Source organism: Spea bombifrons, chromosome 9 (assembly GCF_027358695.1).
Source record: "Spea bombifrons isolate aSpeBom1 chromosome 9, aSpeBom1.2.pri, whole genome shotgun sequence".
Classification (NCBI taxonomy): domain Eukaryota; kingdom Metazoa; phylum Chordata; class Amphibia; order Anura; family Pelobatidae; genus Spea; species Spea bombifrons.
The window spans coordinates 22,605,169-22,628,122 of record NC_071095.1 but is presented as its reverse complement, the minus strand read 5'-3'; the positions used below and the strand labels follow the sequence as shown (position 1 = coordinate 22,628,122).

At 39.7% G+C, this 22,954-nt stretch overlaps 2 protein-coding genes across 2 annotated transcripts; both read right to left on the bottom strand.

Moving 5' to 3' along the window:
• Nucleotides 1–1,893: 1,893 nt before the first annotated feature.
• On the bottom strand, nucleotides 1,894–6,213 carry FCER1G (Fc epsilon receptor Ig). The gene is made up of 7 exons (XM_053474419.1): nucleotides 5,874–6,213; nucleotides 4,527–4,618; nucleotides 4,357–4,401; nucleotides 3,448–3,516; nucleotides 2,652–2,678; nucleotides 2,190–2,250; nucleotides 1,894–2,000 (listed from the first exon to the last, which is right to left on the bottom strand). The coding sequence occupies exons 1-7, from the start codon at nucleotides 5,923–5,925 to the stop codon at nucleotides 1,894–1,896; spliced, it is 453 nt and encodes a 150-aa protein (XP_053330394.1). The 5' UTR covers nucleotides 5,926–6,213.
• A 1,329-nt stretch (nucleotides 6,214–7,542) lies between these two features.
• Nucleotides 7,543–12,881, bottom strand: NDUFS2 (NADH:ubiquinone oxidoreductase core subunit S2). The gene is made up of 14 exons (XM_053475083.1): nucleotides 12,735–12,881; nucleotides 12,287–12,390; nucleotides 11,866–12,056; nucleotides 11,420–11,540; nucleotides 11,149–11,261; nucleotides 10,008–10,082; nucleotides 9,650–9,727; nucleotides 9,378–9,463; nucleotides 8,976–9,095; nucleotides 8,555–8,684; nucleotides 8,287–8,382; nucleotides 7,990–8,073; nucleotides 7,825–7,882; nucleotides 7,543–7,739 (listed from the first exon to the last, which is right to left on the bottom strand). The coding sequence occupies exons 1-14, from the start codon at nucleotides 12,818–12,820 to the stop codon at nucleotides 7,702–7,704; spliced, it is 1,380 nt and encodes a 459-aa protein (XP_053331058.1). The 5' UTR covers nucleotides 12,821–12,881; the 3' UTR covers nucleotides 7,543–7,701.
• Nucleotides 12,882–22,954: the final 10,073 nt, after the last annotated feature.

Sequence of the window (22,954 nt, the reverse complement as noted above, 5' to 3'; positions counted from 1 at the left end):
CTGCAGATGACTCACAGCTCTAGGATCAGGTTACAGCTGCATGATTCACAGATTGAACCGCTACAAATGAATCGTTCAGTCTAGTGAACCGATTCATCCGGATCACTAAAAAGAACCGGATCAAATGAACGATTCGTTCGTGATCCGGACATCACTATTGTTAAGGGCACACTGGCAGGGCAATGGATGCAATATTGGGGTGTATTTCAAAATAAAGAATTTTCTATTTTTTTTGTTTTATTTTATTCTTTGAGAAACAAGTGAACATTAAAAAACCACAACTATATTATATTATAAGATATTCTCTAAAATTCAAGAAAAAACACTTTGCCAATAGGCCGTCTCCAGCACTATACTCACAAAGAATTAAAATGTATTTAATTTCACCTTCACAGTCCGGCGATGTCTCCGGTTCCTTGGCTTTCCTTGAATTCCAAGCTTTTCTGTGTTTTATAAATGCATCTATTATTCCAAATCTACTAGATCCCCTAAAACGGCGCTGGGTTTCATACGAACCCCGAGGCTCCCTCCAGCGCTACATAAATCAGTAAGTAATAATCATGAGGACAGCGCGCTGAGCTCCATTATCTTCGGGGGACTCGAGCAGTGACCCTCTCATCCGATTCTTCTTCGCATAATGTTTCCTAAGTTACCTTTTCGTGTATCATAAGACAGCTGGCCTTGACCCCAAAAGCTCACAATCTACTTCTTTCCCATAGAGTAGTTTTGATTTGGGATTTGACCTTGTGTGCCTGGCACGTGTGATAATAAAAGCATCAGGGTAAAGCTGGGACTCAACCTGGTTTGCTTTATATATACAAATAAATAAAAAAATGATGCCCCTCTTTTCTAGGAGGTCAGAATGTTTGCTGGGTATGAGGGAATCGCAGGGTTCTTCAGCCCTAAAAGCCCCGATAATGTGTATAGAAACAGCAGGGAATTCTATCATTGTCCTAAATGAATTTTTTATTGAAATATTTATATTAAACTACATCATTTAACACAATAGGTCCTGAGACGCAGCACAGAAGCGAAGTATCCAGCAGTAGGGTGCAAAGTACTGCCGCTTATACCCAAGGAAGCTTAGATGATTGAGAGTCCCAAAGCTGCGCATGCCAAGACCCACAGCGCGTATTTAAGCTCACGGCCTGTAGGTGTCGCTGTGCCCACAGTTCTCCGAACCCATGGCCAAGATAGGAATGGCAGGATGCAACTGCCCCCCCCCCCCAGAGTCCACCCCAAATATTAAAAGTTTCTTCCATTTATAGGGATCTATAATGCGGGATCTCTGTGTCCTCCTGGAGACCCGCTCTATAGAACTGATCACAATACTCCAGGGAGATCTTACCAACGATCTATAAAGTGGGATCACTAGATCTGTGTCCTCCTGGAGATCTGCTCTATAGAACTGATCATAATACTCTAACAGAGAGCACAGACATTAAGCCCATCATTAAGCACTGGGGACCAATAGACGAGCAAATAAAAGCATTTAATTTTACTTGTGAAAACAGACATTACAAAAACAAAACAAAAACTAAAAGTTTTGTGTGTACTGCAATCCGAGTGATGGAAATACTCTTCCGCAGAGCTCGGGTCACTGGTCACCCCGAGCAGATGTTAAGGAGTCAGTTTCTCATACGCTGTGCAAACCAAAGGGTTAAGCTTATTGACGCAGATTCCTCCACCTTTAGCAATAATTTTTATATGGATAAAAAAAATTTTTTATGAAGCAAGCAAACGATAACTATATTCATTTCATATATAATATACAGACGCCGCACACCTGCGCATTAAAGCGTAAGAGACGTTTCCCACAGAGGGAAGACAAGGCTGTCATGTGAGCCAGAGCCTAACGTAAGCGTATTTAAACACTATGTGGCACGTAGGGGGTTAATGCACCGTGGATCTTGCATGTCCGCTTGTGAACACGCGAGCGCGTCGGAAATCTCTTCGTGCACAGATCCAGCTCGGTGGAATCTGGTCTGTGCCAGTGATCCCTACAAACAGGGTTAACGGGGGACTGCAGAAGACGTAAGCGGGCTTTGCAGTGAGCTCCGAATCGTGACGTTTTGGTGATCAAACACCGAAGAAGCAGCTGCGGGGTAGATTCGCCATAGCCGGTGTTTAGGGGGTTGATGCTGGAGACCATTTAAGAGCCGCTCAGCCAATTTTGTCCTCAGGGTTACCGGCGTCCATTCCCTTCAAGTTGAGTTTTTCATACGTTGCCTTCTCCACGGGGCCCAGACCCTGCGCCGGATCAGGATAAACAAACGTATTAGAGCTAAGAGCCGGCTGACGGGCTGCCCCCAGACTAACCTAAAGACCCCCAGACTAACCAAACAGGCTCAATCAACCCCGGATTCTACATTATTCCACTGATTATCACAGCGCTACGGAACCCGCTGGCGCTATAGAGATAAATGTAACGAAACGTACCATCAAACATACCTGCAAACTGGCTTAATGTCTAGGGACTGGCCACCAATTGACGATTGATTGTTAATCAAACTGCAAGTACCACTTTTTGCTGCTGGCTGCTCTTATTTGGGGCATCTGCCCTCTGCCCCGCCAGGACGGGGTAAGGAGAGATGGGGAACGTGTGACATTTGTTAGAATTGTACTTATTATGATATGGGAGGGATACTCACGGTGTATACGCCTTCACACGCTCCTTTCTGCAAGAGAAAAAAAGGAAAAAAATAGAAATATTTTATTAAATGCTCCCCCCGCACACACACTGTTTAAATGTGAGTAATAATTCAATATTTTATATAAATAAAAAAATTACATATAGCTAAAAAAAAAAAAAAAAAAAAAAGGCTCTACCACTTCTGCTGGGGAGCAGTTGCATTTAACCCCCACCCTCTCATTAAAAGTAAACCTTTTTTTTTTTTTTTTTACAATATGCATGAGATTGCATACAGAACAAACGTGAAATGAGGAATTTGCTCGCACATCAGACGTAGGTGCGATCAGAGGAATAAATGCAAGCACCGAAGCCACGGAAGTCTCCGATAAAGATAGCACTTTTGCACAATAATGTGATGGGAGGAAGTGGTCACTCGGCCCCTGTCACTTAAATAGCGAGTTCTGCTTTCGTTGCGCGGATAATGCTGACCTTACGAATCTCACAGCAGGAAGGAAAAACGCCCCCCAAATAAAAATGGGACGTTAAGAGGCTTCTGTTACGGTTACTGGTCTATAAATAAGATTTTTTACAAAAATTTAATTTTTAAATTTTAGCATTTAAAAAAAAAAAAAAAACTCCGCTCTGCATGTTGGGCTGTCTAAAGGACAAGAGAAGACCGTTCCAACGGATGCCCCCGAGTACCCCGAGGTTCTACTCATCGAATACGTTGCCGCGGAAGACCTCTCTCTTTTCATTGTTCTTCACACGTCCAAGAAGGTGCGAGGGTTAAGAAGGAATCCATTATTGGCTCTTACCTTGGATTCTACGCCCCCCGGTCCCATGTTGATCTCGCTGTAGATTTGCGCTTCAGGATGTTTGAGACGCTGCGTGGTAAAGGAGACAGGAAAGCAGCTTAAATACCCTGGGGTAGTTATAAAGTGTGTATAACAACAAGAGGATCCACCATGGATGTGACGCAGGGTGATTGGGCACCTGGCACCGGGACAATATCACCAGAGACTGTCATTGAGAGGAATAATAGGACTCTGCCCCAAGGAGCTTACAGTCTAGCGGTATAATGGCAGACCCTGTCCCAATGAGCTTACAGTCTAGCGGTATAATGGCAGACCCTGTCCCAAGGTGCTTACAGTCTAGCGGTATAATGGGAGACCGTGTCCCAGGAGCTTACAGTCTAGCGGTATAATGGCAGACCCTGTCCCAAGGTGCTTACAGTCTAGCGGTATAATGGCAGACCCTGTCCCAGGAGCTTACAGTCTAGCGGTATAATGGCAGACCCTGTCCCAAGGTGCTTACAGTCTAGCGGTATAATGGCAGACCCTGTCCCAAGGAGCTTACAGTCTAGCGGTATAATGGCAGACCCTGTCCCAAGGAGCTTACAGTCTAGCGGTATAATGGCAGACCCTGTCCCAAGGAGCTTACAGTCTAGCGGTATAATGGCAGACCCTGTCCCAAGGTGCTTACAGTCTAGCGGTATAATGGCAGACCCTGTCCCAGGAGCTTACAGTCTAGCGGTATAATGGGAGAACCTGTCCCAAGGAGCTTACAGTCTAGCGGTATAATGGCAGACCCTGTCCCAAGGAGCTTACAGTCTAGCGGTATAATGGGAGACCCTGTCCCAAGGAGCTTGAAAAGTAAGTGGGGGATCAAAGTGTCTCAACATGATCCCAAAGCAATGAAATGTGTAGTGCTCCAGTGGTTAATACCTCGTACAAAGCAGCTCTCTCACTTTCCTCTTTCTTTGTTTTTATCTGCAGAGGGAGACATCACAGAAGACCTTTTCAATCATCTCATGTAAAGATATACATAGAGGGTCCTAATCAAAGAGACGCGTGCAGACCACCGGAAACGTTATGCTGTAATGCTTTATCCTCACCTTGAGGTGGCAGTAGAGCACCGTCAGGATAATACCATAGAGGAAAAGGAGAGCATCCAATATATAACAAGTCTCCGGCTCCTGTAAAGCAGCTGCTCCCAGCGAATGAGGTAAAAAAATATATTAATATACTATAATAATCATTACAAAATATAAATGGGCATACGACATATTTATATTTAAGGAAATTGTCACCTACGTGTATAAAATGATTTTATGGTTGCTATGTATTTAAATATTCGGCATGTATTATATGCTAAAAATAGTTTATATTTCATTTCTTATATTATATTTTTGACAAAATAAACAAAAAAGAAGAACCAGTTATTTTAGTTCCTATTTTTATCTACTTTGGGTTTCTACAGAAAACAGAACAGACGCTACGGCGGAGACTGCACAGCATGATATAGCACAACTCGTTGTCTAGAAAAGGATTTTTTGTGTTTCTTATTGGAATAATCCATTTTAATACATTATAAGGCTTTTTTCTCAGTTTTTATTAAATATGAAAAATAGTTAACGTATAAATTAATATTTACCAATAACTTTGTATTTAAACCTAGTTTGAGAAACACTGTGTTTGGGTTCTTGTAGCTTTTATTATTATGTCAGTAAAATAAGAAGGTGAATAGAGAAATGCCGTTGCGATAAAGAGATGAAAGTGTTAATTGTAAGTTTTTTATTACATTATTTTAAATTGAAAAAAAATTGCATTTTTTTAATCCGATTAATTGAAAAAATAATCAGCCAACTAATCGATGATTAAAACAATCGTTAGTTGCAGCCCTATTAAAATTCTATTCTTCCTTAGCAAAAATAAATAAAGGACGAAGCCCTCTTAGCACCAGATTTATTCAGCTTTGTATTATATTTTCTACTGTTTCATACACATGGGAGACTCTACACAAAAAAATAAAAAATACATACACATATATACTTGCATACATATATATATATATATACACACGTATTTAAGAACGCACTGATAAACGGAGCCCGCGCCCTACTAAACCAAGACTAGGTCAATATAACTTCCTTTGGGTAACAACTCTATACGCGGTTCAAAACACACTACGTTTTGAACAGCGCAGTTCAAGGTTAATGTACAGAAGGAAAGAACGTTAGAAATATAATTAGGATTTTTCCCAAGTCATATTGTAGCTGAAGGTCATAGGAAATATCATAGATAGGAAATTTTAAGTGGCAATTAATCTGGAAAAATACAGTTTAAGAGATTTTTTTCTACCTCAAAAAAACCTATTTTGTATTTATAGTTCATCTACAAAAACTAGAACTTCGTTTAGCTACGCCATTTTATTATTTTTTAAAAATAAGTGATTTTCTTACCTGCCATCTGAACTCTTAGAAGACAGAGCGTCAGGAATGTGAGTATTCGCATGGCTGTTGGTGAGCCGATGGCCAGTGTGCCGAGCCCTAGGCGTCCGCTCTCACTCGCTCTTCTCAGAATTCGCAGGTCCCTCGTCTGAGTGCCGACGCTTATGTCCAAAACCACAGGAAGAGTGGTTTTGCCTTTACCCGGCCCCTATCTACTCATACCAAAATTCTCATAATGTTCCCTTTTAACTTCTACACAGTTTTGCAGCACACGCCTCTGCAAGCGGAGAACGGACTTAAAGATTAAAGGCTTATTTCCCTCTTTTGCCAATTACAGAAAACCTCTTGGCACAAGTAACGACAAAAAAAATATATATAGAAATAGTGTCAATACGGGAAATACGATGCAAGCGTAATGTGTCTTCCAGGGGAGCAGCCGTCCTCACTCACGCTCCGAGAGAGATCCTGTGAAGTTGCCGATTGTGGTTTGATTGGCACAAGCAGCCAGTTTGAGAATCGCTGAACTACGGAGACAATGCCCTGGACCTAAAAAAAAAAAATACTGCCCAGAACATTAAACTGTCCCTTTAACAAACATTAGGACGAGAAGGAGAAGAGGGCCAAGCTCTTACGAGTTTGAGGGGGAATTCGAGGGGGTGCTTGAGCCCCCCGTTTCAAGCATGGATTTTGGTGGCTACAGGCTAGTTGCTTGATCTTTAGTACGCCCTGTAACTCATAAAACTCATTTATAAGAAGAGGAAGTACCGTATTTAATTGGAAGCATGAAACAGCAGAATCAGTTTATACACTCAGCACACAGACTCCCACGAACACGGACATTCTCTGTTAGCTCATGGGATCACGTCATATCAGATTAAGTAATTGCTTTGGTAAAGAGAGCATGAACTGCTAGCACTTAAATATCCAAAGCAGAACACACGTGTGAACCAATCTGTGATTTAGTGGTCATAAGAACGTATTACAAAAGAATCAGGGTATAGTTTTACCCCTCATTAATGAAACGGCAAAGCCCTTATCACTCAGAAGGGGTATAATGAACTGGATATGCCCCGGCATGTTTTTCCATGCAGCCCAGGTCTTGGCTGGGGTTGACCATGGATTCATGAAATCATCAAGAGTTCTGATGTCACCCAACATCAGTTTAAAAGGATAGTGGTTCTCATATCAGCCACCTGGGAAGCTGCTTCCCCTCTAGCAACAAACTGTTTTCACACTGAGTCCTCCGCCAGTCCTGGGAGGTTCTGCTGCCCTTTTATATTACGAATTTAGAAAAAGTTTAAATATCTAGTGCTGCCCTCTGGTGACCAGGCTGAAGAATAACAGAATAGTTACTCTTTAGGGTGCCACTAGCTATTAACAGTTTACTTCGTATCTCCATGGGCCACAGACTGTGTTGTGGGTTACTTCACCCACTCCATGTGGCAAATGCAGAAGAGCTCATGCTAAAGACATCAGGAATCCAGGACAGCCCTTGCAGAACAGGTGCAGGATGCCATCCCTAATACCCACCTGCCTAGAAATCAGGAGATTAAAATACAAACGTCATGCAGAGCATTCAACGCAGAATATGCACCCATCATTCAGAAAAAGTTGTAGCACGGATGGCCAAGAATACGCCCGATCCACAAACACCTCTTATTCATTAACACAGACGGTGTCCTTAGACAAACCAGAGAATTTATTCTCAGCTCAAGACAAGTAATTACATATTTAAATAAAACAGGCATGAAGTTTGTATTCTGGATAGTAAAGCCACATCAGGACACGCGTGTTTCAGATGGAGGGACCAAGGATCAGACATCCTCCTGCGCTTGCGAGTTTATCGATCGACTTCTCCAAAGACAATATCCTGTGTTCCTGCAGCGAGTATAGATTGAGAGTTCAATAAACACAAGTACAGAGGATAATATACATTGTTAGTAGGAAAGGCTAGAAAACTCACCAATAATGGCAACCACATCAGCAAGCATGTGACCTTGTGACATCTTATCCAAGCCAGCCTGGAAAGGAGAAGAGCGATTGTTATCTTAAACATTAAGGTATACGAGACAGCGTCTCTCCCACAACTAGTGCAGAACCCAATGTATATCAAACCATAAGAACTTACCAAATGAGCAAATCCGGGGGCTTTAATTTTACAGCGATAGGGGCGACTGGTGCCATCAGAAACGAGGTAAACACCAAACTCACCCTGTTGGGAAATACATCTCATGAGTATGAGTTTAGAAAACCCATCAGAGAACATGTCTTCAGTCTTAAAAGGTTACAAAACTTCTTCAGAACATGTCGGGTTCCAGTCGTCAGAATTCCTCCAGTTAAATGTCAGTGTCCGCTAGTATCAACTCCTTTGCCCCCGGTGCTGTAGATACTACTGCATGGGCATGGTGTCAGGTAGCCTCCTTACCTTGGGAGCTTCTATGGCGGTGTAAGTAGATCCTGGGGGCACCTGGTAACCTTCGGTGTAAAGCTTGAAGTGATGGATCAGGGATTCCATGGAGCGCTGCAGGAAGATGATATTGCATAAACATCTAAAATATATTTCACGCACTAGCGGAAGGAAAAAAAATTTGATTTGCGACTAATGCAATCAATAAATGCACAATAATCACAACAAGACAACACATGACATTGTTAGCTTAAACACAAGCTCATGGACCCTCAGGCAAACTCACCTTCATCTCAGACCTCTTAGGGGGAGACACTTTGGCATCGTCTACCTTTATCTCTCCTTCGGGCATCTTGTTGAGGCACTGGAGGATAATGCGCAAGGACTGGCGCATCTCCTCCACCCGGCACAGATACCTAGTGGAGGATTCAAGGATCAGAAACTGACAGTGGGCTAGAGGCTGTGAAATAGTTCTAGTTTTACAGGAGCCACAAAAAGGCTATTTTCATGCCAAACCCACCCAAGGACCCCTTCACCTCTGGCCATTCCATAACTGGCAGAGCCCTATCTGACCCTTGTGCCCAAATACAGGCTGCAGTCATCCGTCTCTCGCCCTACACAAGAAGAGGAGCAGTGCTGCATAACCCAATGCCCAGCCACTCCATGTGGGGAGCCGTGTGGGCGCACACGGTTTCATTCAAACATACCTGTCATAACAATCTCCCTTGGAGCCGATAGGAATATCAAACTCCACCTGGTCATAAACGTCATAGGGCTGCGACTTCCTTAAATCCCACTTGATGCCGGATCCACGCAGCATCACCCCACTGACAGAAAGCAAGAGATAATTGTTATTACTAAACAGAGATGCCACTTCCCATGATACACAAGTAGCCAACGCCAGCACACCATGGAAATGCGGTCCAAAGGCTAAACATGCATCGCATCTCTACATGGAGTAGTAAAACAGAAGACTTTTTTCCAGCAGTTAAGTTGATAGTGAAAGGTGGTCAGTGTCATGAAAATATATTCTCAGCCCCAACCATAAAGGGGGTGGCATTGCTGATCAGAGAGACCTGACAAAGTGACATCGTTTGCGTTAACGTTACCTAAACCCATAGTTCAGGGCATCCTCTGCGCTGATCACTCCTATATCCACAGTACGGTTCTTCCAGATACGATTATTTGTCAGCATCTGAGGGTCAAAGACACGAAGAAAGAGTTGGGCTTATGCTGCCAGGATGTGTAACAAGGTGTCACCACACATTATATATATGTATTCTCTTCTGCATATGATATATCATTTCTCAAATCACTGCTCAAAAATTGATAATCAATTTACTTTGACCTACATCCGAGTGTCTCTAACACCACAACTCACCTCCTCCACTTCATCAATACGAAGGGAAAAGTTCTTAATAAATTCATAGATATCATCCATCAGACTCAGAGGCATGTCCTATGGAGGAAAAAAAAAAAAAAGCTAAGCACTAGAAATTCAAGGAAAATACAGAATCTTTCAGTGGAAAGTGACACCGATTCATTCTCCGATTCTATAACTACCCCTGCTACAATACAAGGCATCTACTGCCTTTACCTTCAAGATGTACTTTCCACTACCCTAAAGCATCTATGCAACGAAAATAAAAATCTATATAAAATTGTTTTAAAAACATAAATTTCAACACCTCTGTTAAATAAAAGATCTCTCCATTAATGTTTTGTTTGAAGCTCCTTACCTGATGCACTCCTCCTGGACGAACATAAGCTGCATGCATCCTGGCCCCCGAAACTCTCTCATAGAACTCAAACATCTAGGTGGAAAGAATAAAATCTGTGAGCTAATCCAGAAATAAAAAAAAATAAAAAACAAAATCACACAATGGGGATTAAACTATGTTCTGTAATTTTGAACCAAGTAAAGCTTAGAACACTGGGGAAAAAAATCAGGTAGAAAGCTTTCATACTAGGGCTGCAACAACTAATCGATAAAATCAATAATGAAAATAGTCAACGATTTTCATTATCGATTAGTCAAATCGATTTTTATCCATTAAAGTTTTTTTTCAGAGCAAATGCTCTGGAAAAACTCCTCTCCTTCTATAATCCAACCTCAAACAGAGATCAGATTATAATGCTAGAATCCAGATCCCCTGCAACGCTGCGTCAGACAACTTCCGCTGGGGCTTCTACAATGCAGCGCCAGCATCACATGACCTTCATCGTAGAAGCCCCAGCGGAAGTGAAGGTGAGTAACGGAGGCTGTCTGTGCACATCGTGCAGACCCCCACCAGCTGACAGAGAATCCAGGTCTCCTGCAGAGGATCATCCTCTGTCAGATGGTGGGGGTCTGCATCGCACAGACAGCCTCCGTTACTCACCTTCACTTCCGCCGGGGCTTCTATGAAGCTGCAGTGAAAGTGCCTGTCGGCAACAGGGGTTCACAAAACAACAAAACGGCTAACATATGAATTAATATTTACTAATAACTTTGTATTAAAATCTAGTTTGAGAAACACCGTGTTCGGGTTCTTGTAGCTTTTATTATGTCAGTAAAATAAGAAGGTGAATAGAGAGAGGCCATTGCAATAAAGCAATGAAAGTGTAAATTGTAAGTTTTTTATTACATTATTTTAAATAAAAGAAAAATGTGCATTTTTTTATCCGATTAATTGAAAAAATAATCAGCCAACTAATCAATTATTAAAATAATCGTTAGTTGCAGCCCTATTTCATACATTTCCTCATCGCATTAAGTGCTACACCTAAATGTCTGGCTAGCTATGCATCAATACAATCCGTTGTATGACGGACACACAAGGACACAAAACAACATTTTAATGGGGAAAGAGAAGCAAAATATGGAAGATGGGTACGTACCTTTTCTCTTTCCTCAAACATCCAGAAGAAAGGGGTCATTGCTCCAACATCCAAAGCGTGGCAGGTGACAGCCATGATGTGGTTCATAACACGAGTGAGTTCTCCAAAAAGCACTGTTGTGAATAAAGAGCTGGTCATAGAACCGATCACAAATTAAAAAAAATAAATAAAAAAAAAAGGATCCCCATCATGATGTTACTTTATTACAGCGACATGTTCACCATAAAGCCTGCCGACTTCACTGTGAGCCTTAGAATTGAAGAGAACCTACCTCTGATCCACTGAGCTCTGGGCGGAGGAGTGATATTTAGCAGTTTCTCCACTGCTAAGGAATATGCTTGCTCGTTGCACATCATGGAAACGTAATCCAGGCGATCAAAATAAGGTAAGGCCTGATGAAGAGAACACATCAAAGTTATACAAAACACATGTTCCTGCCTGCTGTATAATGGTTTTCCATTAGGTTTACATCTAATGCAGGAATTGCTTAGGTTCTCTAGACTTCATAACATGCAGGTGTCATGTATAAGTAATAAGCACCTGTTGCACCAGATACAGGCATGGTCTAGAGAGTGACTGACAAGAACCTATACTAACAGGTGCGTGGAAGATCCTGCTGGCAGCAAGAACACAGATTTGACCAAAATCCATCCATTTATCTGAATAAATCTGAAGGCAATAAAGGCCCAGAGGAGATTGTAAAAAGGGACGCGTCACCTGGAGGTAGGTCTTGTGCTCAATCAGTTTTTCCGTGGCTCTGTGCAGAAGGCCAATGTGTGGATCGCAGCGTTTCACAGACTCCCCGCTAAGCTCCATGACAAGCCGCAGGACCCCATGGGCAGCGGGATGCTGGGGTCCAAAGTTAATGGTGAGGTTGGAGACGTTCTTTTCCTTTGGAGGGTCCTTATCTGCAAGAAAGTGCAACAGCTAGAATGAGTTAATGGCTGCAGCTCAAAATGGTTAATGTCCCAATTCAAAGGACAGGGAGCCCCCAGAAACCGCTGACAGCTTACCCTCACCAGCCAAAGTGGGGCACAGCTTGATGGTCTCAAAATCTGAGACTCCTTTGCGTAGCTGCAGTGTTCACATAGGGGCATAAAAAGAACACCAAAGCGAATGCACCACAATCGGCTCTCACCATTCCACGGGGCCGGGACCCACTTCTCCGTGATGGCACTCGGATACATGACGGCGCCCGCATACTGCTCGGCCCACTCCACGTCCGGCTGCCATTGCTTTCCCCTGCGCAAAGAAAAAACAATCATGTACATGACATTACATACCCCATACATCACAACAGTGCACCGCATAGCCCAACCAAAGCATGTACATGACATATACCCCATACATCACAACAGTGCACCGCGTAGCCCAACCAAAGCACATACATGACATTATATACACCCCTAAAAGCACATATGTCACTGCATGCATACAGGTGTCACACATTACCTCTGCCTGTGCCCTGTCTGCAGCTCATACACACAGGTCACAGCTCTGTATACTGACACACAGGACAAAACCACAGGGACACCTCTAACACTTCACCACTCCAGCCTCCACTCCATCCCAGGGGCTGAACTCACCTGACTGGCTGGGGCAGTGTCGTCCACCGTCCGGCAAAAATCCCTGAAGGTGCCCGCAGTCTTCCCAGAGCTCTGAGAGCCGCCATTTTTCCCCAACAAGCCAAGCGAACTGTCAGCTGGGAACTTCCGCTGCGCGATTCGGCTTCACTCCTATATATAATGATGTGTAACCTGCCGGCATCTTGACTACGGAGCCGGGCGCCGTGACGCACTTCCGCTGCTGCCGAGCCCCGTGGGAGACATATTGGTTGCGGGAACGCAGTTCACGTCAGCCGAGAACTCGCGCCAGTTAATATTTTACAGGAATGGCAGTTGAGTAAATCTGCTGGAGGGCGATTCCACGCACCCCACCGATTAACAACGCGCTTGGGTCATTTAAACAGAACTGTTACAATACCACGTATTATATTATTTAGCAAAGGGGGCTTCACATTTGAATTCACATTCCCGCAGGAGGATTGGGGGCCTCCAAATAATGCTTGCAAACCGTAAAGAGTCAGAAGTAAAAACATGAGGGAAACAGAAACGCCTTTATTACTCATTAATGTGCCAACCCTGGTGGGCCAAAGCGTGAAAACCGCAGTGAGGCAGCCAAGCATGTCACCATCTTGGGCCTGCCTTGTGTCTGCTGCCCACCTCATTCGTCGCCGATTTGAAATGAAGAGACGTATACTGAGAAGTGGAAAGAAGACTTGCTTTGTGTTCGACTCTCCTGGTCCAAGCAGGGGGGCTCGTGACGAGGCGGCTGATCCCCTCTCAACACCTACTGATAGTCGGCCATTTTGTGTAGCCCCTGTGGCAGAAGTTCTGTTGTGGGCCTAGACTTTGGTGGGCTCATATGTGAATTGGGAGACCAGGAACCCTTGGTTCTAGAGACACACGGCGGCTACCAGCCCAATTTATCTATTAATTTTTAGTTTTCATGGCCTTGCCGTGCATTCGTTTATTGCCCGCCGCAAATAATCACGCAAAACGGTTTCCCTGCCAAGAGTTGGCCGTCGTCAAGTTTTAACGGGGCAGAGAATCACAGATACCCCACAACGCCAACTTGAGGAGACCGGAGAAGTGGATCTGAAACTGTGAGCATCAGAACCGGGCCGGGGTCCTTACCCCAACATAGAGCATTAAGCCACAGTGGTCCCGCGGACAACGGGCACAACCACCTCCATCGAAGCTCAGCACGAGAGGGGCTTCGGGACAGAACCGGTGGGACCCCCGGAGGCGAAGGTAAGGTCCTTCAGAATGTACCATATTTGTTAGATAATAAGATGACCCCCCAAAATGTGAATATTAATTTAGGAAAAAAGACTGAATATAATACTACTTGTGACGAACCCTGTCTGATCTTCACTGTTATTATTATTATTATATTTATGTGTACCCGGTTTGAATGTGGCTGCAGCTCCAGCCTTCAAAGAGACGATCCTATAATCTGGCTGGGGCTCTTAATCAGCCAGCACAGCCCTGTCTGCCCAGACGGCACCCGCACTACAGGGGGGGATAACACAGGTGGGAGAAACCCATTGTATCCCTTAATCCCCTCACCTAATACATCCCCTGTATACCGATGGGATTTGTGATGGGATGTGGCTGATGGGATGTGGCTGATAGGATTGGGGGTTGGGTTTGGTGCACAGTGAATAGAGATTGTATATAAATTCTGTGTGTTTGTAATAAAGAGAGTTCTGTTTTTAACCTCAAAGCATGAAGTTCTGTCTCATGAGGGAAGTGCTGGTCTGTGACTGCTTTCTTCGGACAGCCACAGCGTGTCCGCTTACTGGGAGAGGGAAGGAGCTGACGGGCGGATGTGTCCAGTCTGGGGCACAGGACGATCCGTCACACTACCCTATAGGAAAAAAGGGGACGTACTAAACAGCATATTGGGGATGATGGGATGATTGGCTACAATGCTCAGCACTATCAATAGGTGTCAGTATACTTTTTGCACTCATGGTAAATCAAAGTATGTTCTTTTTGGTAGTTTTTGATACTAAGTTGCAACGAATATATTGCAAAAAGAAGCTGCAAATGTTTAACTGTTTATTTGCTTAAATATATACAGTTTTATAACGGAATCATGGTAAATTATATAGAAATAATAGAAACATTTTAAGTAATCAACATATTGATTTAATATGGTACATGTATGTGCAAACACCATGTTTTACCTGTTTTGATTGGCACAATATGGGAATATATATTATTATGATTTTTACATGGGGATTACGGGTGGAATATTATAGTTACGCATGCTAAGGAACACATTTGACACATTTCTGATAAGAATATGGGTATAATTATTTTTTACATGGGGATTATGGGTGGGATATTATAGTTACGCATGCTAAGGAACACATTTGACCCGCTTCTGATAAGAATATGGCTATAAATACTTTTTTATATGGGGAATATGGGTGGAATATTATAGTTACACATGCTAAGGAACATATTTGACCCATTTTTGATAAGAATATGGGAATATTATTATTTTTACATGGGGATTATGGGTGGAATATTATAGCTACACATGCTAAGGAACACATTTGACCCATTTCTGATAAGAATATGGGTATAATAATGTTTTTACATGGGGATTATGGGTGGAATATTATAGTTACACATGCTAAGGAACACATTTGACCTGTTTTTGATAAGAATATGGCTATAAATACTTTTTATATGGGGAATATGGGTGGAATATTATAGCTACACATGCTAAGGAACACATTTGACCCATTTCTGATAAGAATATGGGTATAATTATTTTTTTACATGGGGAATATGGGTGGAATATTATAGTTACACATACTAAGGAACATATTTGACACATTTCTGATAAGAATATGGGTATAATTATTTTTTTACTTGGGGATTATGGGTTGAAATATTATAGTTACACATGCTAAGGAACACATTTGACCCATTTTTGATAAGAATATGGGTATACAAATTTTTTTACATGGGGATTATGGGTGGAATATTATAGTTACACATGCTAAGGAACACATTTGACCCATTTCTGATAAGAATATGGGTATAATATTTTTTTTACATGGGGATTATGGGCGGAATATTATAGTTACACATGCTAAATAACACATTTGACCCATTTCTGATAAGAATATGGGTATCATTTTTTACATAGGGATTATGGGTGGAATATCATGGTTACACATGCTAAATAACACATTGACCCATTTCTGATAAGAATATGGGTATAATATTTTTTTTTACATGGGGAATATGGGTGGAATATTATAGTTACATATGCTAAATAACACATTGACCCATTTCTGATAAGAATATGGGTATAATATTTTTTTTTACATGGGGAATATGGGTGGAATATTATAGTTACAGATGTTAAGGAACATATTTGACCTGTTTCTGATAAGAATATGGGTATACTATTTTTTTACATGGGGATTATGGGTGGGATATTATAGTTACGCATGCTAAGTAACATATTTGACCCATTTCTGATAAGAATATGGGTATAATATTTTTTTACATGGGTATTATGGGTGGAATATTATAGTTACACATGCAAAGTAACAAATTTGACCTGTTTCTGATAAGAATATGGGTATACTATTTTTTTACATGGGGATTATGGGTGGAATATTATAGTACACATGCTAAGTAACATATTTGACCCATTTCAGATAAGAATATGGGTATACTCATTTTTTACATGGGGATAATGGGTGGAATATTATAGTTACACATGCTAAGGAACATATTTGACCTGTTTCTGATAAGAATATGGGTATAATTATTTTTTTACATGGGGATTATGGGTGGAATATTATAGTTACACATGTTAAGGAACATATTTGACCTGTTTCTGATAAGAATATGGGTATAATATTTTTTTACATGGGGATTATGGGTGGAATATTACAGTTACACATGCTAAGGAACACATTTGACCTGTTTCTGATAAGAATGCGGCTATAAATATTTTTTTACATGGGGATTATGGGTGGAATATCATGGTTATAGATGCCAAGGAACAAATTTGACCTTTTTCCGATAAGAATATGGGAGTATTATTATTTTTGCAGGGGGATTATGGGTGGAATATTATAGTTACACATGCTAAGTAACATATTTGACCCGTTTCTGATAAGAATATGGGTATACTCATTTTTTTTACATGGGGATAATAGGTAGAATATTACAGTTACACATGCTAAGGAACATATTTGACCTGTTTCTGATAAGAATATGGCTATAAATATTTTTTTACATGGGGATTATGGGTGGAATTTTATGGTTACAAATGCCAAAGAACACATTTGACCTGTTTCTGATAAGAATATGGCTATAATTATTTTCGACATGGGGATTTTGGGCGCAATATCAAGGTTACACATGCCATGGAACATAATTAACCTGTTTCTGATAAGAATATGGGTAAAATCATTTTTCTACATGGGGATTATGGGTGGAATATTATGGTTACACATGGCTAGTGATGTATTTCACTTGTTTCTCGTAAGAAAATGGGTATGATTAATTTTTTTCATAGATATTATGGATACTATGATATGATTGCATGTGCCATGTAACATATTTGATCTATTTCTGTTAAGAAAATGGTTATAAATGTTTTTCTATATGGGGATTATGGGTGAATTGTCATGGTTACACACCCTTAGTAACATATTCGACCCATTTCTGATAAGAATGTTGGTATATTTTTTCTACATGGGGATTATGGGTGGAATATCATGGTTACACGTGCCCAGTAACATATTTATGAATAATATGCTTACACATGCTAAGTCATATATCTACCCTTTTTCTGATAAGAATATGGATATTTTTCAACATGGGGATTATTGGTGCAATATCATGGCAAGGAACACATTGGAGATTTTTTTGATGGAAATATGGCTATAATTATTTGACATGGGGATTATGGTGAAATAGCATGTTTGCACATGCCAAATAACACATCTGTCCTTTTTTATGGATAGTTGGGTATGATTCTTATATATGGGAATCACTGATAGACTACAAGCTTTCATATAGGGAAGGTAGGATCAGTCATGTATTGTTACCTTCATTTTGGGGCGTTGATTGGTGTTTTATATGCAAGGACTCCTTATACTTTTTTGTTGGAATTGAGTATTACTTCATGGGGTATAGAGAAAGCTGATGGTCTTCTGCTAACTCATGAAAAAGCGAGTGGGTATTTTCTATAACCCTTATCACAGACTGTTTTCTTTTCTTGAGATGTTGCACTATGATATTTTGATATATTTTTCAATGCAATTGGCCATTAAGCCATCACTTCTAAAGAGGATTGTTTATTCCTTTTCTTATGCCGGTAAATAAATAGTGTCCAAGGTGTGGCATTGTGCACCATTTCCACCAGTTTCATTACTTACCTAATTAAGATGGAATCATTGTCCATGATGTATTTTTATATGGCCAACACTTCTTATTTATTTCTTCAAGCGTTTTCATTTGTACCCCGCCGCCTGCTGACTCCCACGCTTGGCTAACCTGCCCCTTGCGGCTGAGTACCTTGCACAGCTACCCTGCCTCTTGCGGCTTAATACCACGCACCTCTACTCTACGGAGTCCAGCGACTGCGTCCAACTGCTTACTACTGAGTCTAGTATCTGCTCCCAGCTGGTTACTACAGAGTCCTGTATCTCCTTCTGCAATTACTGTTGTTGGTCTCAGTAACAGCCTGAGTTTTTTCCCTATTTATTCACCCTACTATACTTCCCATCAGAGCACCTCAACCATGTGTTCCTGCTCATCCACCTCTGGTATCCTCAATAAGTTATTCTTTTTATGGTGTTTGCACACAGATAAAAAGAATATGATTTTCATGGTTTATGCCAAATATGGCAAACAAAAAGGAAAATACATTAGGTAAAATTTTGCGCTATTCTTTTTTGCAATGTACACAAACAAAATATTTTGATATTCAACCCACATATAAAAATATTTATAACCATACTCTTAAAAGAAACTGGTCAAATATGTTACTATGAATGTGTAAGCATATTATTCCTCCCATAATCCCCTTATATGAAAATAATTATACCAATTTACTTATAAGAAACACATCAAATATGTTACTGGGCACGTGTAACCATGATATTCCACCCATAATCCCCATGTTGAAAAATATCTATAACTATATTCCTATCAGAAACAGGTCAAATGTGTCCCTCTGATCATTCTATTCCTCCCATAATCCCTATGTAGAAAAAATATACCAACATTCTTATCAGAAATGGGTCGAATATGTTACTAAGGGTGTGTAACCATGACAATTGACCCATAATCCCCATGTAGAAAAACATTTATAACCATTTTCTTAACAGAAATAGATCAAATATGTTACATGGCACATGCAATCATATCATAGTATCCATAATATCTATGAAAAAATTAATCATACCCATTTTCTTACGAGAAACAAGTGAAATACATCACTAGCCATGTGTAACCATAATATTCCACCCATAATCCCCATGTAGAAAAATGATTTTACCCATATTCTTATCAGAAACAGGTCAATTATGTTCCATGGCATGTGTAACCTTGATATTGCGCCCAAAATCCCCATGTAGAAAATAATTATAGCCATATTCTTAACAGAAACTTGTTAAATAAGGTACTAAACATGTGTAACCATAATATTCCACCCAGAATCCCCATATATAAAAATTATTTATAGCCATATTCTTATCAGAAACAGGTCAAATGTGTTCCTTAGGATGTGTAACTATAATATTCCACCCATAATCCCCATGTACAAATAGTAAAATTCCCATATTCTTATCAGAAGCAGGTCAAATGTGTTCTTTGGCATCTGTAACCATGATATTCCACCCATAATCCCCATGTAAAAAAATATTTATAGCCGCATTCTTATGAGAAACAGGTCAAATGTATTCCTTAGCATGTGTAACTATAATATTCCACCCATATTCCCCATGTAAAAAAATATTATACCCATATTCTTATCAGAAACAGGTCAAGTAATGTGTAACTATAATATTCCACCCATAATCCCCATGTAAAAAAAAAAAAATCTTATACCCATATTCTTATCATAAATGGGTCAAATGTGTTATTTAGCATGTGTTACCATGGTATTCCACCCATAATCCCCATGTAAAAAAAATGATACCCATATTCTTATCAGAAATGGGTCAAATATGTTACTTAGCATGTGTAACTATAATATTCCACCCATAATCCCCATATAAAAATAATAATACTCCCATATTCTTATCAAAAATGGGTCAAATATGTTCTTTAGCATGTGTAACTATAATATTCCACCCATAATCCCCATGTAAAAAAATATTTATAGCCATATTCTTATCAGAAATGAGTGAAATGTGTTCCTTAGCATGTGTAACCATGATATTCCACCCATAATCCCCATGTAAAAAAAATATTATACCCATATTCTTATCAGAAATGGGTCAAATATGTTCCTTAGCATGTGTAACTATAATATTCCACCCATAATCCCCATATAAAAATAATAATATTCCCATATTCTTATCAGAAATGGGTCAAATATGTTCCTTAGCATGTGTAACTATAATATTCCACCCATAATCCCCATATAAAAATAATAATACTCCCATATTCTTATCAAAAATGGGTCAAATATGTTCTTTAGCATGTGTAACTATAATATTCCACCCATAATCCCCATGTAAAAAAATGAGTATACCCATATTCTTATCAGAAATGGGTCAAATATGTTCCTTAGCATGTGTAACTATAATATTCCACCCATAATCCCCATGTAAAAAAATAATTATACCCATATTCTTATCAGAAATGGGTCAAATATGTTACTTAGCATATGTAACTATAATATTCCAACCATATTCCCCATGTAAAAATAATAATACTCCCATATTCTTATCAGAAATGGGTCAAATGTGTTCCTTGGCATGTGAAAATATAATATTCCACCCATAATCCCCATGTAAAAATCATAATATATATTCCCATATTGTGCCAATCAAAACAGGTAAAATATGGTGTTTGCACATACATGTACCATATTATATCAATATGTTGATTACTTGTTTCTATTACTTCTATATAATTTACCATAATTCCGTTATAAAACTGTATATATTTCAGCAAGTAAACAGTTAAACATTTGCAGCTTCTTTTTGCAATGTATTCGTTGCAACTTAGTATCAATAACTACCAAAAAGAACATACTATGATTTACCATGAGTGTAAAAAGTATACTGACACCTATTGATAGTGCTGAGCATTGCAGCCAATCATCCCATCATCCCATCATCCCCAATATGCTGTTTAGTACGTCCCGGAAAAAAGTTTTACTAGTAAATATTCACAAGTTAACTATTTTTTCATATTTAATAAAAAATTGAGAACAATGCAGTTTTTTTTTTATTTCCTTTTATTTGCCAACCAAGCCCCCAATTGATAATATTCATGTTGATAATATTCATATTGATAATATTCATATTGAGAAAAATATGAAGATTGCTCTTCTTCATATCCTCCCAAGAAATATATCTACAGAAAGAAAAATAATAATAGTACATGTACTCGCGGAAGAAAATTGCATATTCTTCCATTTATTCAGTGTGTAATTAGTTGCAGATGAGAGGGTTGTAAAATTTCTTTCTACCATATCTTCTAATTTTGGTGTGATTTTTATTCCTAGATAATTTAACTCTGATAGTTTCCATCTATAATTATATTCCTGCTGTATTATAGTTTTAGTTTGTGTTGTAATATTCAGTGATATAATTTCTGCTAAGGAGGCAGTTATAACTTTAGTTATATATCTTCCTTTTATATAATTATCATCATAATTAAGCCAATGAGTTTCTTGAAGGAAACAAATGTCAATTTTCTCCTTTTTTATAAGCCTCATTATTCTAGATTTCTTATATGGACTGTTGACACCCTGTGAGTTTAGTGATAAAAATCGTACCATTCTATTATAAACTTTGACAGCTCATATTCCTCACTTCGTGCTACAAAACAACACACATAATACCACGCACAATAAAAAAAAACAAATACATAGACATTATCTAAAAGATACATAAAGACAGGATATAGAGATTCTACATCCTATATCCAGTTTGGAGAACTCCTTAAGGTCTTTCCCCTCTTCCTAGACCTACTTAAACTGAACCACATATATACACCAAGGTTATGTGGTATACCATACAAGTCGCCTCTTCTGAGTTCGCGGGTGCACGAAAAAAAAAGGTGGAAGCAGCATAATATATTTCAGCATTCATCTCTGCGTTTGGGGAAGAAAGAAAAAAAAAAAAAAAAACGGATTAAGAGGGATTAAGGTGTGTGTCATGTGTATGATGTGAATTAAGGTGCATAATAATATAATGCATTAAAGTGAATAGAACCATGTTCATATTTATGTAGATTACACTCTAGTTATAGATTCATATGTAAAAATCAAATTGGTCATAAATTTAATGTGTAAAAATCAGCAAATAAATAGGTAAATAAGTGAGTGTATAGTAGTGTAGGAAGAACGAGAAAAGCCTGATGGCTATATAATGTGTAAATTAGTATGCATAGTCATATAGTGCAGTAAGTGTTAGAAAAGAAAAGAAGGAAGAGAAAAGAAAAAAAAAATTACCTGTTATCCTATTGCAAATTAAATGTCTTTCCAAAAAAAGCATGTCTGGGATAACAGCTCCAGCATGGCGCTGTTGGCCCGTGTCACTTCCTGTGTAACGGGAATTCCCATGGGCAAACTTCCGGTTTCAAACACCAGGAAACACACCAAATCTAAATTCTGAAGCCTTTAAAAGACTGAAGCTGGAGGTAAAGGTAAGTTCAGTTACATGAGCTGTGTACCGGGAAATTGTTTTGTCCCTGCAAGATGACAGATAAAAATTGGTTGCCCCAAAGAAGAGCACCGCCTCGTTTTAGGTGCAACACCTTTTGACTTTACAGGAATAAGGTATCATACGGATCAGGTAAAGAAGGTCTTCAGTCATACAAAGGAAGATATAAGGGAAAGAGAGGACAAGTCCAAGAAATTCTGACTACAAGCAGACCCAAGTGGGGGGGGGACTGACCCAGTTCTCCCCATATTGGACAGAAATTATTTAACACCCATGGGTTCTACGTGTAATCCATCATGGTTATTTGATGGATTATTTGATCCTCAAAGCCTCCCCATTTCTCAACCCCCAAAA

Coding starts and splice junctions, on each gene's coding strand:
- FCER1G (XM_053474419.1), bottom strand. CDS start 5,925: ATGCGAATACTCACATTCCTGACGCTCTGTCTTCTAAGAGTTCAGATG. Junction 4,619..5,873: donor TCTAAGAGTTCAGATGGCAG/GTAAGAAAATCA, acceptor CGCTGGGAGCAG/CTGCTTTACAGGAGCCGGAG. Junction 2,251..2,651: donor CGTGTGAAGGCGTATACACC/GTGAGTATCCCT, acceptor GATCCGGCGCAG/GGTCTGGGCCCCGTGGAGAA.
- NDUFS2 (XM_053475083.1), bottom strand. CDS start 12,820: ATGGCGGCTCTCAGAGCTCTGGGAAGACTGCGGGCACCTTCAGGGATT. Junction 11,541..11,865: donor AGCACAAGACCTACCTCCAG/GTGACGCGTCCC, acceptor TCTCTTCATCAG/GCCTTACCTTATTTTGATCG. Junction 10,083..11,148: donor TGTTTGAGGAAAGAGAAAAG/GTACGTACCCAT, acceptor CTTTCCACCTAG/ATGTTTGAGTTCTATGAGAG.